General features: G+C 42.9%; 1 protein-coding gene across 8 annotated transcripts in view; it reads right to left on the bottom strand.

Moving 5' to 3' along the window:
• The window catches only part of PPFIA4 (PTPRF interacting protein alpha 4), a 108,402-nt gene that overhangs the window by 54,023 nt on the left and 31,495 nt on the right, over nt 1-22,884 (bottom strand). For 7 of the 8 annotated variants that reach the window (XM_079978914.1, XM_079978915.1, XM_079978916.1 and 4 more), the window contains one exon: nt 20,191-21,066. In XM_079978914.1, the coding sequence (XP_079835040.1) occupies nt 20,191-20,427 (237 nt within the window). In that variant the 5' untranslated portion in view covers nt 20,428-21,066. Of the gene's footprint in view, nt 1-8,329; nt 8,591-20,190; nt 21,067-22,884 lie in introns of those variants that run through there. The other variant, XM_079978920.1, reaches the window with a different exon arrangement.

Below are 22,884 nucleotides of genomic sequence, written 5' to 3'. Positions count from 1 at the left end.
AGGAGATGGAGAGCGAAGGGGAAGAATCCGAGGGGAGCGTAGGAGAAGAGGACAGTGGACCGAGGGATTCCATGAGCCTCTCCAGCGAATCGGAAGATTCACAGAAGGGGGCGCCAGTGGCCAGGGGTAGGGGGTTCCCAAGGGGAACGCCCCAGGAGCAAGGGGGCAGCAGGGACTCCATCAGAAAGTCGGACAACGGAGGAGAGGTCAGATCCGGCCAGTGTCCCGGAAGAGGGAAGCAGTGACCGAAGTAGTGTAACGGTTAGGAGAAAGGTCACTGGGTTGGCGCGAGAGGCAAGTTCAAATGTACAGGAGCGCGGGACAGCAGAGAATGAGGATTGGGAACCGGGTCCTAAAGCCCGCCGGAGGGAGGGGGAGGAGCTAAGCGACTCAGCGTCGGAAGAGTCCAGAAAGGGCAATGACCCAGCGGGCAGGAGGACCCAGAGGAGGAGAGAGCAGCGTAAAAGGTGGAGCAGGGCTAGGATCTTAAACTGGTGTCATAGGGGAGGAGACTCAGACGGGACTTCGCCGATCTAGGGTTTAAGACGTAGGGCTGCACGCTGTGGCTTTGAAATGGAAACTGAACTTCAATAAAGACTTTTGTACATTACCACAGCCTAGCGTTGGTCCTCTGTGAGCTGGGACCTAGAGGCAGCTCTGACAACAACAAAGCAGGTAGTTAAGGAAGGCGGCTAGGGAAATTAAAATAACAGCAGACACTTCCCAGCCAGCCAGCCCTTCCTCATTGTCCCTTCTCTAAACTGGAGGCCTTACAAAAGTAAATTCCAATTGGTAAATTCTAACAGCTGCAGGGATTACTTCTGAAAGGGCAAGGCTGAACCAAGTAGAGTTCAAAACAGGCAACCAAAATAAGAACTGTGCCGGGAGCCCACCCACCCACTTGATGAAGCATTTGAAATAGCTTGAAGGGAACCGAGTGGGCCTGTCGCTTTGTTTCCTGAGCTTCAGAATGCAAACAAGGGAACAGCATTTATGCAGTCATCCTGAATTATCACTGCTTTGTAGTTCGGCATACAAATTAAGATACTGTAGTAGGAGGAGAAAAATTCCTGTGTGCATGTTGATTTTTCACTGAGACACTAGAGGCCTAGCTTGAATACATGCATATTAGATGTGGCAGTCTGTAAGAGGATTCAGACAAGTTAATGGGAAAGGATCCAATAAGCTTCATGTTAATTTTAATATTCCCGACTTTCAAGAGTAGAAATTAGTCTAAGATTTCATCATCTGCATATGCAGAAAACCCAATTCACAACATTCCAGCATATTTTTAAAGTGACCAAGAAACAGAATCCAGAAAGAAACTATATAAACGAAGGCGCTGGGCTAGATATAGGAGCAGACTTGCTTCTCAATGTTGGGTCAGTAGAAGCAGCAGTGGTGTGTGGTCAATGGACTAGGGGGACTAGGCTAAATGTTCTTGGTATATTAGACTATTAAAGCCTAGTGCCTCCTTCCCAAAGTCCAGGAAGCTTCTGCCCGGCTTGGGGGGTGGGTTGTGATGCTTGGGTGAGGTGCAGGGCCCTCCAGCCACCTTCTCAAAGCCTGCCCAGCTTTGGGAATGAGGCAGCAGGGCTCCAGCATCCTGTCAGAGGCCTGGCGTTTCCTTTCCAAAGCCCAGGAAGCTTCTGCCCAGATTAAGGAGGGAGGTGTGATGCCCACACATGGGGCATCAGGACATCGACCCCCTGAATCAGCCTCACATACTGGTGCCTCTGGCCCTAACTGTCCCCTATGAAAAGAATTCACCGCACGACACTGAGAAGCAGGGTACATTTTCAGCCCCTTCTCCAATGGTATTCATGTGCATTTCTTATACAAGTGAATTGCTGCCCACAAGGCACACATGTAAAAAGTATGCAGTATACAATTCCTTTGCAGGCACACACCAATCATCATGACAGGCATTATGCTAGTTATTAATAATAGTGCTTTTAGAGAAGAATTATAGTAGCAAGCTCCATTAACAGAAACAGGAAGATATAATAGTCTGCTAGAACTGGACTATATGCACTGCAACCAGTTTCCAAAATTAATGAGCCATCCCATGAATGGCCTGTCACTAAAACTTAATACATAATTTTATCATCTTTCTTGGAAAGACCCAAGCAGTTTTCATTACATTTCCAGTGGTTTCCCATCAAGGCATTGATAAATAAAACACTGGGTTTTGATGGATCTTGATCATTTTCTGATAACTCTGGAGGAATTACTAGCTAACATGGCTGGATGTTCTGTGAAAGCAGCCTTTCCCAACCTGGTGCCCTCCAGGTGTTGTTGGACTCCAACTCTAAACAGCCCCAGTCAGAGCAGCCAATGGTCAGGAATGATATGAACTGTTATCTAGAACAAGCATATCCAACTCCCAAGAGACTGTGATCTACTCCCAGTATAAAAAAACTGACAGTGATCTACCCATTGTCATTGCCCAGAGTTGCGATTGACCTGTTGTACATGCCTGATCTAGAACATTGGGAAGAAGGCTCCTGTAGTGGATCTTTAAAATCTAGAGTATCTCATGCTGAAGACATGGTTACTCACACACGTCATCTCACTAGCTGGTAGTGATGAGTCAGTTGGGAAGGCAACATGAACACAAACAGAGAAAAACCCATGACAAATCTGACCAACCACAAACCTATGTGAAGGCACCTTGCAATGGTGATGGCAATGAACTATACATTCTTTACCACTAACACTTCTGTTCAATGCCATTTAGTAAACTTCACCTTGTAATACTTCAAATACCTGCATCCTAATCCCTATACAGCATTAAAGGACTAGCAGGCCTTTGTTCTGATCCTGTAAGGCTCATCTCATGTTCTTGTAACCGTTTTCCCAATACCATCTTGAGGAATCCATGGCACAGGAAAAGCTTGAATCCAAGTCTTGACAAATCTAGGAGTAGCAGGTATTTTGAGACATTTTAGAATCCTTTTTGAAATGATAAGTCTCTTTTCTTGATTGCATATAACGGCAACTGCAGAAACATCCCAAGAATAGTTGTCGATGCAGCTAGATCTCTGGTGTTATGGATCTAAATTAAAAATGCCCTGTGTTTTGCCAGCTAGCAAATGACTGTGAAATGTCATGGGGGGAAGGGAGAGATTTTAGCTCCATCCTCCATCATTCTCCCCATCCCTTCGACTCAGCTCTATCCTGCCCTCAACACAACCTAAAACTCTTACCAGGACTCTCTTCTTTATGCCCATCCAATACGCCCTGGTTCTCATTCTTTTTATCCCCTGCCCTTTTGTTGCATCTCTCTGGCACTCCCACCACCACCACCCTTGGCTTTCTCCCCTGAACACTGCCCCAACTATTCCCTTGAATCCCTTCTCTTCTCCAGCAACATGTTGGTGCTCTAATCTTCCCTCCCTACTCAAATGCAGTGCTTTACATTTCCTCCCTGGTGACACCACACATACTGTATATAAACCATACTCCTTCCTGCATAACCATATCCTGGTTTCCATTTCTTTACCCTAAGTGTGATGGAATGTTGCATGATTGCTTTTAAGATTTAGTCTAACAGATAGACAAATATGTCCCCTAACTGATCAATAGCCCATCTTGTATCATCTTAATTTCTGGGAATGTGAAGTCTCCTTGAGAACTGGGAGGGGGAAGAGGAGAAAGAAAGAAAGAAAGAAAAATGTTTTCACACCTTTTTTCTGAAGTCCAAATTTGCTAAGGATGTATACACAAAGGGATTAAGGCAAGTGACAAATTTTACTTCAAACTCTTTCTCTGGGCCTTGCATGGCAACAGAGAGACTGTGCAACTTGTATGTTTAAACCGTCAAAGAATTGGTCATGACAAATTTCCTGTAGCCAAAACGAAAATTGCCCTAATCATCAACCCTGTGATCAGACACTAGTGCATGTAGAGCATCTGACTTGTACTTTACTTTTTGGCTAGTAACTTTGTTTTTTTTAAGTTAAATAAGCATTTCCTTAAATTCAGTTGCATTTATCTTTAGGTTCAAGAGACTGCACCGCCACCTATAGGAATGTTGCTTGCTACTGATTGCCTTCATGCCTGAAAATGAGCTACGTGCTAGAAGTGGTAAAAGTGTTGGACTAGGACCTTAATATGGTATGTCACATGGTGTGCTCAAAATATAAAATGTAAGTTACAAAATTTAAAAAGTTAAAAGGCAATTTTAAAAATTAATATAATTTTTGTTACCAGTAAATGTATTATTTAATATTTATAAGAGCTACAACAAAATGCATATCAAACAAAATTAGAGAGGCGGATTCTTACACATTAAATGGGGCTGAAAACATTATACTTTACACCAAACGCTTTTCAAGAGCACTGGTTGCACATTTCATTTTTTGTCAAAGTGTGGGTGCGGCCAGTTGCAGTCCTTGGTTCAACACTTGTTGGAACTTGTGTTCACCTTAACTTAAGTACATCCTGACTAGATGGGTAAACAAATGATGATGCTGGCCCTGGCGGGTGTGAGGTCACAGTTGCTTCTTCACTTTCATAGTCCACCAACAGCATATAAGTTAAGCAACATGTTTTATTGTATCCACAGGTCACATACCCAGTTATCTCAGTCATATCCAGAGATTTTGTACCTCCTTCACTGTCAAACTTCTCACTCTCATTGTTAAAGGAGTACACATTGGTCACAATTTCTGTTGGACTGGATGTAGCAATGAAATCCTTGTGTTCCCCTGATCACTTTCACTCTTTCAAAGCGTCTTTCAGGAACATTTCTTCTTTTCTGTACTCATTTGTTGAAAATAAGAACTGGATAGAAGGGATGTTATCTCAGCACCAGTTAAACAGTTCCAGCCGTGTCATAATTTTGTTTGATATGTATTTTGTTGTGCTTCATGAAATAAAGTACTAACAATAATTCTTTCAAAGTGTTAATTCTATCATGCAATAGCAAGCTATCACTCAGCTTTGGAACACATTTTTAAAAGAAAAGCCTGACTAGCTTTATATAACTTTATAACTTTATAACGAAATGCCTGAAGCAACTAATATTATGGTTGTGGCCTTGTTTATTCTGTTATATTTTTCTTTGAGAAGACCCATTTATCCTAAATAGAACCCAATAAGGCAGACATGTATGTACAAAAAAAAAAAAATTTTGTAAGGTGATCCCATTGAGATCCCAAGATGAAATTCTGCAGGTAGCTCTTAGAAATATTAAATGATCAATACTGTACAATTTTTTGGAATTTTAAAATCATATTAATTTTTTAATCACTTTAAAATTTTGTAACTTAAATGTAAAATTTAAAGTAAGTTCATCATGTGACATATATTAAGGCCCATGAAGTTCTGAAGAGATTGGTGTTTTAGGTCTTGACATATCTCAATTTTGGGCTGAGCTTTTAAGGTTTTTGTGTAGGTCTGGGAAAGCCAAAATTGTCAAATTTTTGAAATTTCAAACCCTCATAACTCAAAAATGGGATGAGATAAAAAATTAAAATTTTAGATTTAAACTTAGATTTGATCATTCAACAAGTGTACAAAATATTAAGAAAATTAGACGACATGAGATTTAAAAGTTGGATCACTTGATATGGAATGATCCCATTGAGGAAGAATGTCTCTACAATATCCCCAGGCAGGATGTTCTAATCGCCTAACATAGAAGCAAGAAAACAAAAAGGCTGCAGCTTTTAGAGATTAACTGGTTTATTATGGCATGAGCTTTCATTCAATTAGATGAAGATTTGGGAGATTTATTCTAATGTTAAGCTAAATACTACCTTTCAGTCCAATGCTGCCTAGTCACTTTGGAACCATGTTAGAAGATGGTTGTCTTGTGGACAAGTTTAACAAGTCCTTCATCCTCAAGTTACTGAAATCCCTTATAAGCTTATACTTTTTCCAACAGACATTTTAGATTAGACCTTACCAGACCTTTTCTCTCAACCCTTGGATGGTAAATTGCATAGCCATAAGCTTTCCAGATTAGGCAGGGACACCTATAAATGGATTAGAAAGTGAAACACGGATGCCTAATCTTGGCTCAGTTAAGAACTCTTAAAAACTTAAGGCTACTGAGAAACGTCAGAAGACACCAAATGCGATTGTTCAAGTATTCAAAAGCAATGAATTATTGGACACATTTTATATCAGAGATCTAAAACCTATACTTGCTTCTCGTTTGCTTCCCGGTGTAGCTGAAGGTATCAAGTTTAATTTTAAAGCCTTAAGTGGATATGGCACAGGCTACCTTAAGGGGTATCTGTCACACCTCAACTGTTTAAGCAAAAACAAAAGAACTTGTGATTTTAAATGTTAAGAGCATATCAATTATGTAAAGTGATTTTCTTAATATCGGAAGAGCCAAACACAGCAATGACTGAGAATGTGGAACATTTTTTTCAGATACAAGGACAATTCTTCTTTTCCCTACTGATTTGCCTCAGAGTTCAAGGAATGAATTGGGTCCATTTAGGATGTAAGTCACATTTTGGGCATCTAACTGGAATAACTGTTTGTGCCAGGCATAGTGGATCAAAACAGATACAGAAGCAATCAGTGTTATTAACTGCATCACAGATAATAATTAGTCCAGTGTGCACATAGGAGAATTTTAAAGGAAAAAAAAGACTGTCCAAATGAATCAGTATTGGACTTAAGGAACCCATCTCCTGATGGATCAGACCAAAGGCCTATCTAGTTCAGTACTGTGCTTCCCACATTACGCAGCCAGATACTCAGAGGAAGACCACAAGCAAGACATAAGGGCAATAGTTCTTTTCCATGGTTAGTCCCCAGCAGCTGGTATTCAGATGTCTGCTGGCTCTGTGCAGGCTGCTTGTAGCTGCTATGACTAGTAGCTTTGTTGTAAATGAATTGGTCTAATTCCCTTTTAAAAGATTGGTTTTTCCTACAATCCTATGACAACTGCCCACTGTCAGGGGAAAAGCCACTAGGTCGGGCTAGAAAATGACGAGATGTAAGGTAGACCATTATGCAGTCACCTTTCTGAGAGATATCAGGGGAGAATAAAAATGAGACTGCCAGGTGCAATCCATGGTGCTAATCACAGCCTAATTCCAAAACTAGTCAAGCATATAGAGCAGGTAAAGAGACTTTATTATTTCTCTTGGGTATATCCAATAGATGCCCAGGATGGTCACAGGAAAATAAATACAAATACGTTGCAGCAGCAACACTGGTCATGCTCCTGAAGGAAAATGTATTGTCTGTTCACAGGCTGCCTGAGAGGTATGCATACATAAAGACAGAAATGAAAGGAAGGAGTAGGCAGGTTTGAGGGTGGAAAACAAAATTTCACACATTTTTTGATAGGTGTGAATTTTTAGGTATCAGTCCCACATGCATGCCATGTGTTTTGTCCAGTTCCATGGTGCTACCAATCAAAATTCTAGGAGTCTGGTGACTATAGAGTCCCTGGGATTTTCTCAGCCCTCATAGTGGGCTTGGGGAAGTGCCTTTTGGGGCTATGGCAATTAGTTCCAAAAAAGGTAAATCACGTATGCTCCACCAGGAAGGAAAAACTTCAGCCCTTTGAAAGTATGACCTTAGTTCACATGGACCCTTCAAAATAGAACAAAGAACTAGCCATTTTACCATGATGTACACTGGGCAGCTCACAAAGTAGTTTCAAACAGCAGGGGGAAAGCAACAGGCTATATGTTCATACTTAGGCATTTCCCACTTCTAAATTCCAAACCTGCAGGTCTGTTTGTTCAAGCATGTTAAGGTAAACAGATCACTATAAATCAGAAGCTCCCAAAGGTCAACTGCTCTTTTGTTTGTACTCAATGAACTTTTCATTGAGGGTTCAGCGTGGTAGGAAATCTCTGCTCCATGCAACTCTCTAGGAAATATTATTTGTCTTATCTGTCAGGGGAATCACCTGATAGTGCTAACTGTGCCCAATACTCTTTCCCAGTGCTTCTTTTCTGGGGGGACACGGGGGGACGCATACCCCTAAACATTTTGTGAATCTAAGTTTGGCCTTATTGAGGAGGAGTATTTCAATATGAATAGGAAAGTGAGAGTACCCCTAAACATTTTTTAAGGAAAAAAACACTGCTCTTTCCTCCTCTCCCCCCAAGACATTTGGAGTAGCCTATAGCACTGATACTTCAATTTCTTAACAAACAAATATGAACAGAAGTTCATGCCTATAGGCAACACAACTCCTGAAAGACGTAGAATTAGAAGAAAAGCAGCTGCTTGTGGAGGTTCGGATAGGCCTCAACACTTGCTTGAAGAGCCTGGAGTATTTCCATCTACCAAGAAAAGGTGAAAAGCTATGGTGGGCAGACACTGCAAGGGGTATCCTGCTTACCTGATACATGTACATGCTGAAATTAATGCCATTGGACAGATGGATGGTTATGGATTTGTTCCCTGTATTCATGCTGGGGAATCATAGCCAGCTTGATCTGTAAATCCATAGCTCTGCCAGGCCGAGGGGAGAACAGCAACTAAATCCAGAGATGAAGGGTAGAGGCAGCCTAAGTTCCATGTCCTGCTGCAGACCCTTGTGCCTGAGATTCAAAGCAGCAGGAAGTTGCTTCTTGCAGAATCTGTCTGTCCGGGAGGAGGAGGAGAACTGGGCACTGGAATAGTGTCAGCGAAGCCCTTGTCAAGAGGAGGTATTTGGAGCTCACGGAAATTTCCCATCTGCTGCCTGTGCTAATCACATCCCTTTTCAAGATCCAGGGGAGGCAGCAGTGCGACTTGGTAAGGGATGCAAAAATGCTACAAGCAGAAGCTGGGAGCCGGAAGAGCCAGCAGCCTCCCCCAGAGGATCTCACAGATGCACAAAGTCCCTTTGCAATGACCTAGTTTGCTCTGCATTGCTTGCATGTTCCCTATACAGAATGTCGGAGGGAGAGGAATTGAAGCAAGAGCAGAGAGTAAATCCGCATAGCCCCTTAATCCAAGCGGCTGCAGAGCCCGAGAGGCGTAACCCTCCCTTGGCTGACCTGGCATGCTCTCTGCCCAGCTGCTCAACAAGGATGAGTTCAGACACCAGAGCTGTGGCTCTCAATCCAAGACGTGGGCATTGAGCATGTGAGGCCACAAAGGGGCGTGTGCCTGAAAATCAGCCACGGCAGAGCCCATTTAGGGCCAGGGTACCTTTTGACCAGCTTGGATTTATTGGATCTGGCTGACCCAACTGGGAATTTGCCAAGGGCAGAAGGTCATTCAGCTCAGTGAGGAAGCAGAAAGACCAAAATGTGTCAAGGCCAGAAGGTGCTCATACTGGGCATGTAAGCAGCCTGTCTGGCTGAGTGCTTAGCTCTCCCTCCCTTGCCAAGCTCTTGCAGACTGATGTCGCTGCTCAGCTGAATGTGAAGTACCCTGGGGTTGGTAGTACTATAATGCAAGAAATATTTGAGTTTCTTTCCCCCTTCTAAAAATACAGGTCCTCCCCCTTCTCACTACAAGCCAGAAAGTGAGCTGTCATACCCTTATAGCTAGGCTCTGCAGCATGCTGCAGGGCCTAGCATCTCAGTTTGGGGTTCATGGTTGACCTGCTAAATAATCACCTCAGAACATGGCTGCCAAGGTTAATCCCAACCCTGGGCTCTCTTCTGTTCTGAAAGATATGCACATGAGACTCAGAGCCTTGGACACACAATATTAGTAACAGCCACTCGCACTGTTTTCAAATAATCTTGTCTGCATTTTACTGAAGGTAAACTCAACCATCCCCACTCCACACACATACACATTCAATCATCTGCATGAAACAAGGAGACAGTGACAACTACATTTAGGATTGGCTTATTATCCTCCTGCCTGGAAGCTGCCAAGTGCTACAGTGTCATGCCTACCAATTTTCTTCAGTGAGAATGCTAAGACCACAGGTAGCCAAACACAATGCTCTCCAGATGTTGATAGACTACAACACTCATCAACCCTCACCACTGGCCATGCTGACTGGGACTGATGGGAATTATAGTTGAACAACTTCAGGAGGGTATCACATTGTCTGCACTTGTTTTAGACAATAAAAGTCCATGTCAGTTAATGTTGGACTTTGTGCAAAATCTTTGTAATGCTTTAAAACTGCAGCTGTTCCTAGTGGCAAGGAACCTTCACTGCACTCTTTTTGGTGCCTGCTAAAAATATTTTCATTTAGGCAAACCTATCCAATATGTAAAATGTTGACACACACTTTAACCTGGCTCTTAAGCATATACCGTAATTGAATTTATTTTTTTTTTGAATGTTTTAAATTGTTGTTTTTAACTATTTTCTTTACTGATAATTCTTACTGTAAACCACTTGGAGGTTTTATTGCAATCTAGCTGTGAAATAAACAAACATAAATATACCTAGGTATATGGATTACTTTTGATTCAAGCCAATGTCAAACTTTGGCTTGGATTTTATGCATCCTTTGAGTAAAATTATAATGTGTGTGGGAAGGGTAGAATACTTACTCACATCTCATTGAGAGACAGATAGTGGTGTGCCCAGAAATCAGGAGCAGCTTAGTACACCATTGTATGACTCAAATACTCGCAAAAAAAATTTCCACTTTCTGATTTTGTATGAATGACTTATAGATTCAGCTCCAGGAGGAGTAACGTGGGAAGTAGACCAAATATATCCCCTTTGAAATCTTCTAAGCACTGAAGTTTAAATAATAAATATATGGGAGACACCCATTATGGTGCCCGAATTTCAACTACCACCTAATGGGGTAGGCAATGAAAAGGCCATGGCCCCAGAGACCTGCTCTGTGCAAGATCTGCCTCTCTGAGGTGAATTTCACAACCTCCACCTGTTTGACAGTATACAGTCCTCCTCCACTGCCGACAGTGGCAAAGGTGGAGGAGGAGGAGGAAGGAGCAGCCCAAAAGGGCTGCTTTCAGGCTGCTTGTTCCTCCTCCACTGACAGCCACCAACAGCTGCCAACAGGGACCCTCAATCGAGTATAAACTGAGTGGGACTTTGTCAGCATAAAAAATGTGTTCCACCCACAGCATCTTTGGTTGGGTAAGGTATGCCTTTTCCTAGGCTGTTACAGTAAACATCGAAAATTACTGTGCTAGATGATGTAATAGCACAATACTCCATTATTGGAGTATTTCCGCAGCCTAGAAGTCTGCAAGATTTATGATAAAACAAGGTATTAAGGACAGGGCTTTCTGTCTTCTCTTACCTTTTAAGTACCGTGTGAAGCTGGATTGAGCAAACTATTTTCTCTGGGCTCATCCCTCCATGGTCCGGATCGTGGGTGCACATGAGCGCCCGCGCCTGCAATTTCCAGCATCTGCGCAAACATGTTTTCCAGCGTCTGAGTCAACGCAATTTGTGGCACTGCACTGTGCCGGTTTAGTGCAATGCGCGGGGACTCGTTGAGCAGGCGGCTTGGTTCAGGGGCAGCTCATGAACTGGTAAAACAATCCCCATGGGCCGCTTGTGGCCCATGGGCCTTAGGTTGCCAACCCCTGGTTTAGATAATCTGCTTCCTTTAGGTGTACCTGCAGCTGGCTTGCCACCACCATCTCAATCACCTTGCTCAGGAAAGGAATACTAGAGAGGGGACAGTAATTTTCTAAGACCTCTTGATCCAGGGAGGCCATCTTTAAGACAGAGGCATTAACCACACCCTGGAACTGTATTACACATATTTTTCCCTATGACAAATATTGTCATATGTATGTATGTTGTTCCTTTGCAAGAGAACCTGAATGCCTTCTGTCAAGCTTCCAAGTATAAAACACTGTATCTTTTCCCTATATAAACTGTCTTCCAAGTGTAAATCTGTATTTAATGCCCTTGAATCAACTGTAAATGGTGTGAGCAAGGAATAAATGTTTGGGTTTGAAAAGAATGCACGAAAGAAGCAACAAATGATGTTGATAAGATACAATGCTCATACTTGGAATTGTGACTGGAGGCATCCAAGTTCTCTTATAAACGAAGAACACACATAGTATGTTATTATGCGTGTACCTAACTTATTAAAACGCGTAACAGAATGGAACAGTTTGGGAGAAAATAAACAGGCAAAGGCATGATTAAGCAGTTCCTGCAGCATTGTAAATGAACACCTCCGATTCCACCTGAAAGGGGGGGGGGAGCTAGCATAAATAAAACATTACCCTGGGCACCAGCTATGATCTTCCCTAGATTTTAGCACCACCTGCTGGTACTACCACGCCACAACACTGTACCAAACCTGTTCAGCTTCCCCTCAGTTATCAGGGATGGATTTTCATGAGAATAAACACTCTATAGCATCACAGTATTAATGTTAGAGTACCTGTAGAAAAAATGCTAATTATGAATTTGCACAGAATACAATTATTGTGTCAAAAAGGTTTATTAAAACTTTCATGAGTTTAGGTACTTGTGCTAAGGGCACACACAAAGTCCATGCTGGGAAGTTTGTAGCACTGCTTTTGACAATCTGTTTATAAACATACTGCAAAAAGATGGTAAGTTCTTCATATCCTATAGTGCTATGTGCTAGCTTAGAACTTCACATTTGGCTCTCCCTCACGTAAAAGGTAGTAATACAGGTAACTCGCATCTTGCACAAGGGTTATGCTCCTGGTCATTTAGTGTATAAGCAAAATTGTGTAAAACCAGAGCAACCTCTTGAAACCTCAAAAAACATTGCTTCACTTACCAATGAGGAACAAATGCAGCTCTTAGTCTCCCTCCTCCTCTTCTTTGCTAATTGATGCTTTGGGGGATTATGTGCGGACGAGAAAAAGTGCTTGGCTGTGGTTTGGAACCACAGGTGGGTTGCGTGGGCTCATCTAATGTTGCTACTGGTAGTTTCTTCATCAGGAACATTGTGATTGGCAACTGCCACTGTTGTTTCTTGGGTTTGTCAAGCATTTCCTTTTACGGTCTCATAGTGTCTGTAATGCCACAGATGATCTTGAGGCTGCATTCCATGGAGGCATGAAACTCTGGAATCAGATCATTTGCGTGCTTTGTTACTTGAAAGAGTTTATAAAATTCAGGTGGGTAGCCGTGTTGGTCTGACACAGTAGAAATATATATAAAAAATAATAAGAAAATTGTCTAGTAGCACTTAGAGACCAACTAAGATTGTTCTTGGTATGAGCTTTCGTGTGCATGCATACTTCTTCAGATATGAGTTTATTAAAGTTATGCAGGTTCCAGCTTGCTGTCTCACACTCACCATCCTCACATTCTGAACTTGATCTGACCAGTTCCTCAAGCTCTTCAACAGTCAATACCTGTTGGCCTCCAATTAGCTTTTCCCCTAAATATGGTCAACAACGCTATCACCACCCACTTGCCTGGCACAATGTCTCCTCAAGCTCAGTGGCAATGCTTGGAAATCCTGCAAAATCATGCAAATACTGTCAGAATTCAGGGCCGGTCAGAGGTATGTGCCTATCTCTCCAGGCACCGGCTGAATTCTTTGACCTCCCTCCGGCGACTCCCGGCAGTAAAAACACACGAGGTCCGTTCCGGCGATTTTTCTCAGGCTGTGAGAAAAACACACCAACTGCTTCCCCTCCTCCCTGCTCTCCAGCATATCCCCAGGGAGGGGAATCAGACACAGACAGAAATGTATCTACATGTTTTATTCCTGTCTTCAGCAGTCATATAGAGAAAACATGTCTGCTCTGTTCAACAAACAGAGAGAAACTCCAAACTCCACCTATGTACATCCTGTACAGGTCATATGACACACACACTGAGCTAACATCCGGTGCTCAGTACAGAATGGACTGCCCCTTTGTTTCCATGGCAACAGTCACATACATCCTGTTTGGCTTTCCAGCCACAAGCAGCAGACTTGGCTGCTATAGCCTTTGCTTGCTGCTGCATTGCTGCTTTAGAATAACATACTCCCCCTAAAGTATCAATGCGTGCTGCGAGCAAAGCGTCATCCAGAGAAGAAAACAAACAGTTGTTATACTTATAACACTCCCCTGTTGTTTCAGTTCCACCCTTGGAACTACCCGCCACTGGTTTTACCAATGTACCTCTCTGGTCGTGTGACTTCCAAGGAATGAGTGCTTCTGCATTACCTTGGTTAGCAACTCTCTGTTGTGCCTTTGTCTCTGACTCAGACACAGCTTCAATTTGACCTTGGTCGTTTACAACAGCAACACATGCAATAGCTTGGTTGGCAAACTCTTTTGAATACCTCTTGGGTGGTACACCCTTCGTTGCTCTCTCAGACCTACGTAAGAGGTGCTGCTCTCCCTTGCTTTCTGGTTCAGCCTCTGAACTCTCTGAAGAACCAGTACTAAGCTTAATCAGTGGTTCATCCTCCTCTTCTGAGGGTCTAGTCATTACGTGAGATTTCCTCTCAATGACTGTGACAACTGAGCTGTCTGAGCTATCGCTGTCATCATCAGTACTACTGAACTCAATAAGATCAAACTCATCATCATCATCATCAGAATCATCATCATCTCCTGTGGGAAATGTGTGAACAATCACTCTCTCCTGTTCAGGAGCACTCTCTAGAAATTTTGTGAGAATCACCTTACCAGATTCAGACAAAATTACTCTGTAGAGACCCTTTTCATAACCCACAAAAATGCCTCTGGCATTCTTTACTCCACCCGGAGCTTCTGTCCTCACATGAGACCCAAAAACTTTGAAATGGGCAACAGAAGGTTTTCTGTGGAACAGTTTCTCAAAAGGAGAACATCCCAAGTCTTTTGAAACCTTTCTCAACCACGTGTAACAAAATGACATTAGTGACTCAGCCCAGTACTCAAGTGGCAGATGTGAACTAAGCAATTGCGCTTCCATTCCCTTTTGCAATTCTTTGTTCACCCTAACACAGACACATCTGTTCCAAGCTTCTTCGGAAGCTGCAATTTTGTGTCTTATCCCTTTCTTCTTCAGGAACCTTTGGAAACCCTGTAAGAGAAAAATTGGCTTCTCATCTGTGCAAAGACAATCTATGTCAGCATCATGCATATTTTTAACCTTGTCACAAAACTCTTTAAAACTTTCTAAGGCTTCTTTCGGTCTCTCCAAAAGATAAATCCAGACAAAACCTGTGAAAGAATCAACACATATTAGGTAATACTTTGCATTGCCTCTAGATGGTGCTAAAGGACCAATCACATCAGCATATACCCGCTGAAATGCCCTGTCGACCCTCGAGGTGACCTGCTTGGCGTTCTTCTTGGCTACACCTGCAAAAGAAATCATGTTAGAATCACAAGAATTACATTCTATGTAATCACTTTGATCAAAAGTCAACAAATACAGTCCATCTTTCTCTTTGGCAGAAAGATACAACTCTCCATCTTTGTAGATCTCGCAGTGCTGATCATCATAGGACAGTTTTAGTCCCTTCTTGGCAATCTGCGAAACGCTGAGCAGATTGTACTTCAACTCTGGAACCAAATAAACATCGTTTATAGTCAAGTTCAGACTTTTAAGATACACAGTCCCAATTCCGGTGGCTTCCAGCTCTCGACCGTTGGCTTGTTGTACAACGAAGCTTTGCTTCTTAAACGACGAAAACAAATCCCTGCGATGGGTCATGTGAACCGTCGCTCCCGTGTCTAAAATGAAGGAATTCCCCACTTGTGGTGTGGCTTTTAGGGACATCAAAGCCTTTGCAGGCTTCGCCTGTGACTTGGCATGACTTCTGCCTGACGCCTCAGACTTCGTGGAGCTTCCCTTGGCTCCTTTGTTCTGACGTGGCTTCCTGCAGTTCCGCTGAAGATGCCCAGTCTGTCCACAATTGTGGCATTGGACAACGTTCAAAGCTACAGCGTCTCCTCCAGTAGCTACAGCAGTGGGGGTGTTAGAACTCCGTTCTTGTCTCCCCCTGTCCTTGACTTCCAGGGCGGCAAGTCTGTCATGTTCGTTCAGAACCACGGCAAAGACCCTGTCCGACGTTAGATCTTGCGCTGGGAGAGACCCCAGCTGACTGGCAACCGTTTTGTAAGTCCGATTCAGGCTGTTTATCACCATGAAGCAAAACACTTCCTCATCCAGATGGAAATTGCGTTCCACCATCTGCTGACGCAAAAATTTCATTTCCGTCAGGTGCGCTTGAACATCTCCATCAGGCGCAAGCCTCAGGTTAGTCAGCTTTTCAAAATACAGCAACGCTGAAGAACCTGCATCTCTCTGATGTGTCCTTCTCAGCGTGTCCCAAACATCTTTCGCGTGCTCTAAATCTTGTATATGAACAAGCTGAGAGTCTGACACGCACAGAATTATAGCAGTTCTGGCCTTCACATCCTGTGACTCCCAAGGACGCGTTGGTGCTGCAGGGATGGGGTTCTCAATCACCTCAAACAGTCTCTGATTCTGCAGCAGGGCCTTCATCTTAATAGACCAAGATGCATAATTGTCACTGGTCAAGAGGGTTGGAGAAGGCAGGCCTTCCCCCTTCTTGGCATCCATTTTGAGTCCTTGCATTGACTCTCAAACACAAGCCTCTAAAATCCAATAGCTGGCTTGTTTACACTCTGAGCACCTGGCAGCTCTAACACTGGCCGCTTGGAAAGTCCCTTTCCAACAGTTCCTTTGTAAGGCCTAGTCAAAACACGACTTCCAGCCCTTATCTTGAAACTGGCCTGCGTTGCTTAGCAACCACATTCCTTTCCTTGGACAGGAAAAACCACAGGAATGTTTGGAATGCAGACTCTTCTCTCTCGGAGCTGTTTTCCCAAACGTTGCTCCCATGAGGCAGAGAATTAATCAATCTGCATTCACACTTCTAAGCCCGAAAATCTCATACCTGGGCTCCGTAGCTTGGCTTTCAGCTTCTTCTGGTCAGCTTCTAGCTGCAGAGAATCAGCTTCCATCTCAGGCATCCATGGAGAGGGATGAATACAGTCCCCTTGATGCAGACTCCCATGGATCGTAGCAACCGTCAACTGCTACCAATGTCAGAATTGCTGCTGCATTGCTGCTTTAGAATAACAAATACATGTTCTGTCAGCATGCATTCACTGTTTCAGCCCTGATTGCATTCACTGTCTGTTTGATGCAGGTGATGCAATGGGCAATATTGAAGGACTTCCAGCATCCATCACATTGATCATCCAAGAGAAGGTGAGCTTCATGTAAGCAACCTTGAAGCAGTGAATCACACCATGATCCAGGGGCTCAATGAGGGAAGTCGTATTGGGAACTATGTGCAAAGCAGAGTGCCTTGGGCTACCCAGAAGCAGTATCCACAAGCAGCATCACTTTAAACTCCAGGTGAGACTCTCTCAGTTCCTTCCAGTCCAGAAATGATGGGAAAGTCATCCAGGCCTTTTTGTTGGATTGCCAAAACACAGGAAGGAGACCTGTACAGCAAGCATGGCTTTATTAGGTGTCCAGGCACTTTGCCAGAGAGCAGCACAGTCACTGGATCTTTTGCAAGCCAGGGACTTGTTTTTCAGCTTTGGCAATCTAAGTCACCTCAGGCATTTTCTTCCAGAACAGCCCCATCTTGTCTGCACTGAAGACTTGCATTGAAGATATACCTTGTCATACATCAGCATCTTTAGTTGCACGTGGTATGTTTTTGCAGCCTCTTGTCTGCAGCTGCAGTTTCCCCAGTCATTTGGACATTCATGAGGTTGAAGTGGACCTTAAAGCTGTTATGTCAAACTGGGCTGGCTTTCCACAACTGTGGTGGAAGGTTTGAAGCAGTCATAGAGGCTGAGAGCCTTTTGGAGTAAGATGCTGCCCTCCACAGGAACACATTTACAGTTCATGTCTTCCAGCCACAAGTTCAGTTCCTTCTCTGTCTCCACCAAGGCCTTGTCCCACACCTGGCTGGTCACCTTTGCAGTTAGTGATGTGCTTGCTGCCACAAATCTCCTTCTCACGCACCTTGATGGCACAGGGGCTGGACTTGTTCTGTCCATATTTGCATGCCGCAGCACACACAGGCATGCCATCCTTCATACAGTCCAGCACAACCACTTTCTCTTCCAGCATGGGAGCCACCCTCTGCTTCTTTGGTTTCTCAGTAAAGGTAAAGGTAAAGGGACCCCTGACCATTAGGTCCAGTCATGACCAACTCTAGGGTTGCGGCACTCATCTCGCTTTATTGGCCGAGGGAGCTGGCGTACAGCTTCTGGGTCATGTGGCCAGCATGACTAAGCCGCTTCTGGCGAACCAGAGCAGCACACGGAAACGCCATTTACCTTCCTGCCGGAGCGGTACCTATTTATCTACTTGCACTTTGACGTGCTTTCAAACTGCTAGGTTGGCAGGAGCAGGGACCGAGCAACGGGCGCTCAGTAGCTGATAACAATGATACCTTGTGTTTGGGGGCTGTTCTGCAGTCTGCAACTCTCTCCAAGTACCTCCTCCACATTCCAACCTCCCCCAATGTCTTTCCAAACTCCTCCACAAGTCTCTCTGGCCTCCACCAATCTCTCCTCAACCACCTCCCAAACTCTCTGCTATCTCCTCCACTCTCTCTCCACACTCCAATTACTTTCTCAACCACTCTCCCAAAGACTGACAGATTGCTGGCCATTTTTTCCTCACTCTGCCTCCTCCCACCCCCATGCACAAAATTTATTTATTTAATGGTGTTCAGCATAAAGCTGTACTCAAGTACAGTATAATAAGCATAAGATGCAAGTTACCTGTACTTCATTTAATTAGTTACAGAGTAACCTTCACTACATGTACATACACATCATGCCCCATCCAACAGGTAGCACACTGCTGCATCAAATTCCATGAAAGCTGAGTCAGGAGGGAATCACAGAATTGTAGAGTTGGATCATTTAGTCGAACCCCCTGCAATGCAGGACTATGCAGCTGTCCCAAACAGGGATTGAACCTGCAACCTTGGCATTATCAGAATAACGCTCTAAACAACTGAGCTATACAAGCTGACTTAGGAAGAAATGAGAACCAGAATTAAAAGGACTATGAAGATCAGAGGAAATCTGTTATTGGCACACTACTAGTTAAGGTGTTAGAAATTAATTAGAACTCTGGAAATAAAACTGCAAACAATTGTGACTGAACAGTTCTTTTCCTTGGAATTTAGCCTGGGGCACTGAGGCAGTCTCTAGTTTTAAATAAATAGCTACAAAAAAGACCAACATTCAGTTGCTAAATGTAGTATTTTACATGTGGCAGCTGGCCAATTCCCCAAGAACCAGATTTTATGTTCCTTACACAAGCTTTCAGAACAGCCTTCCTGGACATGTGGAGAGATTAAGCTCCATCGTAATCAGACATGGGTGCAGTTATGGCCATTTGTGACCTAGGCCTATAATTCCTGAGCCCCACAAATCCTGCTTGGAACTGCCTGCAATCATGATAGACATATGAAGTTATGACTGTATATATAAAGTTACTACAGCATGTATAACAATGTCTAGTTTTTCTCCAGCAAACGATCAGCTGGAAAAGTAGCTGTATTGAGCACTTCCAAATTGTAAACCTACTCATTCACAGGGAACTGCAACCCCCTCCAGAAGAGGCAACCCACCTGCTCCTAGGCTGACTGGCTCATCCATTATCAGCTCCCATCATATCTTAATTACACTTAAGCTTTTTCTACCTCATCTAGCCCACCACCAACTTCAAGCATCAGCTCAGAGAATCCAGACACACCTGGATCCGAGGACAAGGATAAAAAGAGTTAGGCATCACTGATATGTCACCTCTGGTTCCCTTATGTTCTTACCCACAAGTTTCATATGGATGTTAAATTTCTTAGAAGGCAAGATTGGACTCTTATTACATCCAACAAGATGAATTTCAGTGGAGCCAACTGGTGGTCTTCTAACACTATCTCCTAGTCAGAGCAAAACCACTGCAGAGTTGTGCCAGTCAGTCCAGAAAGACACTGTTGTCAATGCTACTGAAATATTGGGAGCAAGAAAGTATTAACACAGATAAAGTGATTGCTGCAATTAGAGCTGGAAGAGGCCTCAAAGATCACCTAGTCCAACACCTTGCTAAAGCAGAAAATGCCGTATTATATAGTACCCGCTATAAGCAGCTATGCAGTTAATTTAGAAGGAAATTAGAAAAGGTTTCAAAACTCCATCCCTGGCAAGTGCCTACAGTAATGAGAAACCAATGTATAATGCTTTACATTCATGTCCAACTTTAGCCATATCCTCTCAAATTAGACTAAGAAAGCCATGCCCGCTGTCCTGGCATGCCAGTATCTTTGCCCATGACTTTTCCTGCTGTTGCCATCTTTTAGTTTCCATAAAATCTGTGTATTTATCTTACCTGAGGTAAAGCAGAGTTCAGTTGCCTCTGCAGCTGGTCTCTCTCATGCACGGTCTCCTGTAGCCGGCCCTGAGTCACAGACAGAGTCTCACGTGTTTCCCGGAGAGTCTCTAGCAGCTTGTCTCTCTCATCAAGCATATTCACCATCAGCTGTTCAAAGTTGGCATCAGAATCAGAGCCCGGCTGTGACCCCAAGGGGTCACTCTCGCTGATGGTAGGCATTACCTCACACATCATGGCAATACTTGGCAAATGCCACGCGTTACAGTAAGATCAGAGACTGGCAGGGAATTCCTCCTCAGGATGCCTCTTAAGGCTCTATAAACAGTAAGCTAAGGTCACATGGTTACTGTAGCCAACTGCAGGTTGTGGCAACTGTCAAATGCAGGCTGCATGGTAAGGTCCGTAAACCCTCCATTTCTCTTTGCAAACAGCTGAAGTTTACATTACATCTATCAACGTCTGAAAAGGTCATCAGAGCATTTTTAACATCAAATACATAAAGTAATTAAGACCAGCAAGATCCCAGGACTGAAGGGTAATCCTGTGAGGGTTGTTCCAGATAACTCTGGCATATATTCCTGAGACCCCTCCAGTGATGGTCACCAGCCATGGCAGAGCTCTCTGTCATTCAGAAAATAGGATGTCCCCTTTCAACACACATATACACACACATTTGCTGCCTTGAAAGATTCAGAAGTATTAGGAAGTCCATGAAATATTTCATTTTCCTTGATATCGTTAGCAGGAAGTCAGCTTGGACAGATCAGCCAATGGCTTGTGAAGTCTTGAGTGGCATCAGAGCAGACTGATCACTCTCCAAGCAAGGTTACGCCTTTGCCAAATACCCGTCGTACTCCGCTCTTGATCTTGAATCTGTGGGAAAAGAACATTTTATGCATTAGAAAAGTGTCCATCTATTGCTTTGCAATTTTTTTCCTCTCAAGAACTTAGATTAGTATATTGCCTTTTTTATTTCCATGAGATAATCCAAAAGAGGGTGTTTTTACAGCAAGCTCTGCACCACAGGTTTCAATTAACTTGTTTACCATCTGTTTCTTGTTACCACCCTTAATTTAGACATGATATTTCTATGGATAGATTCTAGATGCCATGAACCACTTCCCCTCATTTCGATTGTTTTTATCTTGTTTGAGGTTCCATTTCCTCAGCCCATTTTTATAAGGTTGTGTCTTGGAGTTAAGTATCACGTTCACTAGCATCATTCCACCACATTTCCAAAGAAGAATATTGTATACATTATTTCTATTTGCTATCTTAGTTATTGGCCTTTCTGCATGACCAGATAACAGGTACAATAAAAAAGCAGTAATGTTTATTATTTATTGAGCACTTATAGTAAGTAGGTATGATACAAGCTGAATAAAAATACAAGGACCTGCCACAAAGCTTAATTCAAATAAACAGAAAAGAAAAAAAAAGTGGAGGGGTAAAAATAATAAAGTCAAGATACACTATATCAATTAAAATGTTCTTGTAAGAATCAATGAGATGCAGATGATCATGCTTTGATATATAATATACCGCAAGTAGCTAATGAATGGACATGAAACTGATTTAAACAAAAGAAAATGTAAAGCTTTTTTTAAAAGGAGAAAGAACCAGAAATATGAAAAAACAGGGAGGACAGAGATAATAATAATAATAATAATAATAATAATAATAATAGCAGCAGCAGCAGCAGCAGCAACAACAACAACAACAACAATTTTTACCCTGCCATTCTGGGCAAATGAAGTAATAAAGGTATAATAATTTGTTTAAAGCATTTCTATGCCATATTTATGGCTTAATAGAAACTCTGTCAGCCACCTCTACAAAAGAAGGAACTGAGAAAGCATTATTTCACATTCCTGCTAGATGAGCCATAACTATTAGCAATAGGGACCCTCCAGATTATAAGAGAGTGGGCAGATTCATGTTAGGAGACTTTTAGATATCTTCTTCCTAAACTGTATGTGGCTTTAAAGAGAATAACCAGCACAGAAACACATCAGTAACCAGTGCAGATAACACAACTCAACCATATGCCCCAATCACAGACTCAGGTATGTGGTGCTTCTGCTGTGTGTAGGTGCTCATGTACCCACATATGTAGACACACACATGCCTGTGGACTAAGCAGACTTTTGTCCTTTCCAATTCTATGATTTAGTAATTCCTGCGCTAGCAACTTCAGGCACTGTTACACGAGTGCAATGAATTGTTTTAGCATCAAACTAAAATCAGTAACAAGCTAAGAAATCAGTTATCTTTTAAGGAATTATTATCCACACAAAACGGAAGGAGTTGCAAGGAGAATCTAGCCATAAATTTGATGAAAAATACACTCAAGGGGAAAATTTATCACACTGTTAGAGTCATTCAAGCTGAAACAGTTCTGCTTCTGTTACAAGAAGATAAATGTCAAGCATTTCTGGGAAGAGGTTTTTCAGCACCACTTTGCCCGGAAAGAGGGTACTAGATGCCACCAGTAGAAGACAATATGCATTCTCAGAAAGAAAAAAAGTCTGCAATTTATTAGTATGTAAATATAGATTCAAATGCCAAGCTTTACTGAAGAGGATGCTACTGAATGCTAGAGCTGCATGAAGACCCTGATCAGCTCAAGTTCTTGTGGTCTTCATATTTGACATAGCAGAAGGTTGGAGATAGCACCATCACTAACACAGC

Source organism: Podarcis cretensis (genome assembly GCF_951804945.1).
Source record: "Podarcis cretensis genome assembly, chromosome: 6".
Lineage (NCBI taxonomy): Eukaryota > Metazoa > Chordata > Lepidosauria > Squamata > Lacertidae > Podarcis > Podarcis cretensis.
The sequence above is the reverse complement of the archived record's forward strand: the minus strand, read 5'-3'. Positions and strand labels throughout refer to the sequence as shown.